General features: G+C 44.3%; 1 protein-coding gene across 1 annotated transcript in view; it reads left to right on the forward strand.

Annotated features, from left to right (window-relative positions):
- The window catches only part of SCARB2 (scavenger receptor class B, member 2), a 46,786-nt gene that overhangs the window by 14,760 nt on the left and 26,910 nt on the right, over positions 1-5,116 (forward strand). The window contains exon 2 of the mRNA XM_004681200.2: positions 3,714-3,871. Coding sequence (XP_004681257.1) covers positions 3,714-3,871 — 158 coding nt within the window. The remainder of the gene's footprint in view (positions 1-3,713; positions 3,872-5,116) is intronic.

A 5,116-nucleotide genomic window follows, 5' to 3' on the forward strand; every position in this document is an offset into this window, starting at 1 on the left:
TAACCCCGTCTTGGATTTGTAGTTGTAGAGTTGCTTTTACAAGGTCTGGCAGTGTGGCTTTGCATTTGACCATTGGCATGCTTCTCCAGTTATCTGACTTTAAGTTCTCCTCACCAGAATCTTGTAAGCAAAGTTAATGGAAGCTACCATGTAAGTTTTCTAGTACTATATCTTGTTGATCAAATAAATATTTCTCCAGGAAATGCATTGTCCTAGACAATGAGGAATAGTAAAGACAAAAGAAAAATAACCTACTCTCTTTTGGAAAGTCAGCACCTTCTGTCTTGTAAAACCAACAAGTAAACTAGTGTGTTAACTAACCATAGATCCTGAGTAGTTGGATTTCCTTTCTCATTTTCAGCTACTAACTTCATGTGCTTTTGCTGACCCCAGTCAGCTTCAATTTAGAAGATGTATTCTTCCCTGAGCACCTTTTCTAAGAAATTCCTGTGTAGTATGTTATGAGATTCAAAAGAAGGAGCAATCCATCCAGCTGAAGTCTACTCAGGGAACTCATGGAGGAGGTAAAATTAAGCCCTGCCCTTTTCTAGAAATGTGTGAACAAGAAAGGAAGTTCTTGCTTTAATGACAGATGACTTTGCAAACATCTGTGAACCTTCAGAATTTTGTAAAAAAGGCAAAGTGTTATTTGCATGTCAAATTTCTCATAGTTAACATTAGTTTTCGGTAGGTTAAATTAAAGTTACTGAATTGTTTCTAGGCGTTATATGTATACTCTGTGTGACAGAGACTCTTTCCTATAACTTCTGTATTTAAAATGTATATACCTGTTTTATTAAAATGTTGTTTGCAAAGGGGCCTCCCTGGTGGCGCAACGGGTTAGGATGTAGCACTAGCTGTAGCCGCTTCAGTGCAAGTTCGATTCCGGGTCCTGGTGGTGACCCATATAGCGCAGCAGACCTCTCCTGACCTGTCCACTGTTCCCCTCAGCAGTGTACTTCATCAGTCGGCCTGTTCTGCTCCCCACTCTGTCTCTGGTAAATCCTCTCACTGCTCCTGCACCTCTGGCCTGTATCCCAGTTTTGTATGAATATATAAATCTAAAAAAAAAAAAAGTGTTGTATGCAAAGGTAGAGACACCAGAAGGCAGTGTAATGCCAGATCCAGTGTTCAGTATGAGCTCGAGCCTGGTGTCTTAGCTCCAGGGCCTCAGAGTTTGTCTCATCCGTCTGAGGCCTTTCCTGTTCTGGGTTTCTCTTTACTATCTGAGCTTGATGCTGTCCTACAGAGCAACTCCTAGATACCAACTCCTGTTCAGAAAATGAGATCAAAGACCACAAAGTTCTGTTTAAAAAAAGAGAGAGAAGAAGCCTAAAATGACAGAATAAGAACCAGCTCAGGGCAGGTGGGAGAGCATCACCAATCAGAGTCTGAGCCACATCCCACTATTAAAATAAAAGGGGTTTCATGACTTGCCTCTAGATTTTTCTGTCTTGTCAGTCTGACCTCAGTTCAATCAGTATTATAGTAAAAGTTAAGAATATTTCAGTACTGTATGATTTGGATAGAAATAGGATGATAAGACGTTCTTAACTGATACTAAACCACAAGTAATGCCAGATCTGAAAGTGACCAATTTGTGGCCCCAGATCTACTTGTCTCCAGATGGCCAACCTTGCTTTGATAGGCTGAGCCTTTCTGCAATTAATTTAGCCCATGGCCACATAGTTTTTCCCTACAGAGATTCTTGGGATGTTTCCTATTTAATTACAGCCCTATTATTAAGTTTCCTTGCAACATTTCTTCTATTAAGCTAGAGGCCTGGGCTAGTAAAATTTAAATCCTGCTGAGTTGCCACCATTTTTCTCCTGTGTTTGAAGCCGCTTCCTTTGTTTAACCCTTAGAACCTCTCTGGTAGAGGAGGGACAGGTGAGTTCAAGGGCCACCTATTGTTTCATAGGGACCTGACCTTTTTTCAATAGATCCCATTTTCCCATTTGGTTTTCTTTTTAAAAATTTTCTCAACGTTAACTTTCAAAAATGTATTAGAAAACATTTGAAAAACAAGACATCATTAAGGAGCAAACAACAATGCTCCAGATTAATCACTCTTCACATTTAGTTTATTCTCAGACTGTGTTTTTATCTTTTTTGTGTGTAGTGCATTACTTTTACTGTAAAAATGTAGCTTACTTCCACTAACAGGTGGAGGACTTACTGCTTTTTAAGATTCATTCATTTATGCATGCAGAATGGGGACACAGGCCAGAGGTGTGTGGGGGAAGGGAGAAGATTCACCAGAGACAGAATGGGCAGCAGAACAGGCAGATGGACTGAAATCCATGGCTGAGGGAGCAGCAGGTGAGATGGGAGAGGTCTGCTGCACCACGCCATGTGGTTCACCTGCTCTGAGGGGAGCAGCTGGCAAGACAGGAGAGGTCTGCTGTGCCATATAGGTCACCTCCTGGGGCCGGGGATCAAACTCTCACTGAAGCAGCTGCAGGTGGCTTACAGTGCTGCGTCTCAACCTGCTGCACCACCAGGAAGGGCCCTGCACATGACACTTTAGGGCCTGGGCTGAAGGATCAGCAGCTTTGTGGGCTGCACTCTTCTCTTGGAAGAGTGTGTCTGGTGAGTTAGCCTGCCTCTGAAGGCCTTCACTCAAAATTGGAGTACTGCCCTTCCAGCTACATTCACTTGGTCAAGGTATGTCACTCGGCTGAGGCTAACATCAGTAAGGTAGGAAGAAACCTCCTCGAGGGCCCATGGTGGTGTACTTGCCTGCTAGGGCTGTCGTGAGAAATGCCACAGACTGGGGGACTTGAACCCTGGAAATGTATTGTCTCACACTTGTGGAAGCTTGAAGTCTAAGATCAAGGTGTCGTCAGGCTGGCTCCTTTTGAGGCATCTGTCTGGTGTTCCCTTGCTGGCTGCTTCCTCTTTCTTCACATGCTGTTTCCTTTGTGTGTATCATGTCCTAACATCTTACAGAATCAGTCAGATGGGCCTGCATCCTACCCTAATGACCTCATTTAACCTTAAAGACCTCCTGAAAGATCCTGCAGGGCCTTTTAAGATTTATTTACTTATGCACACAGAACTTACAGTCACATATTGAGGTACTAGGAGTTAGGACTTAAATGTACAAATGGGGAGGTGACACAATTCATCTTATAAGGATAAGGATAGAGGAAAGGGGGAGAATTATAGACCAAGGATACCCTAATGACATCACTGCAGTCTCCTCATCTTTAAAACAGGGACAGGCCTCTCTGTGTTACGGGTTTATTTGGAATTGAATGAGCAAAAGCATGAAAAGCCCTAGCAGTGGAGGTTTTAGGGATGAATGGGGGTCTCTCAAATGGAAGCTCGCCTTTGGGGTCTGTCTCCCCATTCTCATATGGGCAAGCAGGGCTCATAGGGTACTTCTTAGAGTTGCCTGAGGACAGGAGGACTCTTCATCACATAACCGAACGGGCTTTTTGGGTGCTCGGTCTAGGGCGTTAGTGACACCTCCCATCCATGAACTGTGATTTCCACATCTCCTTTTTACCACCAATACTTAATTGAGGCCCTTCCGTGGCTAAATAGGGCCATGGGTTTTATATCGGCTCTCAAAGGACTATAGTCGAACGCATGCCCGTGAAGAAAATCGAATAGCAGGTCAGGTTAGGATGTGTTTCTCTCTTTGCCTCTGTGTTCGGAACCAACTGTCTCTCCGTTGTAAGTCTCTGTTTGGTTTTCTCTCCTAGACTATTGTGCTAAGGAATGGCACTGAGACCTTTGACACCTGGAAGAATCCCCCTCTGCCCGTGTATACGCAGTTCTATTTCTTCAATGTCACGAATCCAGACGAGATCCTCAGAGGCGAGATCCCGCGGTTAGAAGAAGTGGGGCCCTATACCTACAGGTGAGTCCTGACTGCCTCCTTCTGGAACTACGGCAAGACCACATGTGGCCTGAGTCCTCTCTTCCCAAGAGCGCTGTCCCTGCTGCCTGGGGAGCACGGGTTTTGTTTACATCTGTCTGAACTGTTGCTGGTCTTTGGCGCACACATGTGACATCTCAACAAAGAATGGCTTTGTGATGGGCTCAGTCTCATTCTGTTATGTCTCGAAATGCAGCTGTTCCTCCTGAGTTGGCAGAATATAGTAATTGAGCCATGTAGAGTTGTTCCCCAACCTCTCCCTTGGAAGGAGGCCCCTTGTTTTTCTTTTTCTTTGGTGACTTTTAGGGCCTTCCCCTATTTTCTGATCCCATCTACCTAGTTGTAGACCAATTTTCCAGAATCCATTAATTCTGCCTCTAAATCCTTCTCCCATCCCTCTTGAGTCTGAGAGATCACAGTGGCAGAGTGGATTAGAGTCCCTGGCAGTGGCCACCAATTCCAAATGCTGGTGAATTCAGAGAATTGCTTTAGACACATTTTAAAAGCTTACTAGGGGCCCTCCCTGGTGGTGCAACGAGTAAAGACGCAGCACTGCAAGCTAGCCGCAGCTGCTTCAGTGGCAAGTTCAATTCCCGGCCCAGGAGGTGACCCATATGGCACTGCAGACCTCCCCTGACCCTGCACCTCTGGCTTGTACCCCAGTTCTGTGTGCATAAATAAATAAATCTTTTAAAAAAGATTACTAGAGGGAGGTGCTTGCATTTCCCCTGTTGCAGTGTTCTCTAAATACCTCCTGGCAATGCTATTTCCAATAAGTATCTCCTTACCACATTTTAAGAAGTAGAGGGAAAAAATAGGGGAATTAGGCAGTAGGATATTTCTTCTGCAGAACGGCTATATGGTAAAATTGCATCATGCTTCCAACATAATTGATTGCTCAATAACTGGCTGCTGATGGACTCCTTTATTATGAGTCAGCGCTATTCCCGGTACTGGAATTCATGATAAAATCCTGGTTCCCGCCCCAGGTGCTTATGCTCTGCCTCTAGAGTTGAATTGTCTGTTTCAAATCCTGCCTCCCCCACTTACTGAGATAGATATATAGAGATAAGATTCCTTGTCTGCAAAGTGGGAATAAATATAGGGACTGCCACCTCGGGATTGGTGCAAGGATTCAATGAGTCAGTGAGTCAATATTTTTCAAGTGCTTAGATTAGTGCCTAGCACATAATTAGTGCTAATTAATGGGTGTTATTAGTCGTAGTC

Source organism: Condylura cristata, unplaced genomic scaffold (genome assembly GCF_000260355.1).
Source record: "Condylura cristata isolate star-nosed mole 26May11 unplaced genomic scaffold, ConCri1.0 scaffold00012, whole genome shotgun sequence".
Lineage (NCBI taxonomy): Eukaryota > Metazoa > Chordata > Mammalia > Eulipotyphla > Talpidae > Condylura > Condylura cristata.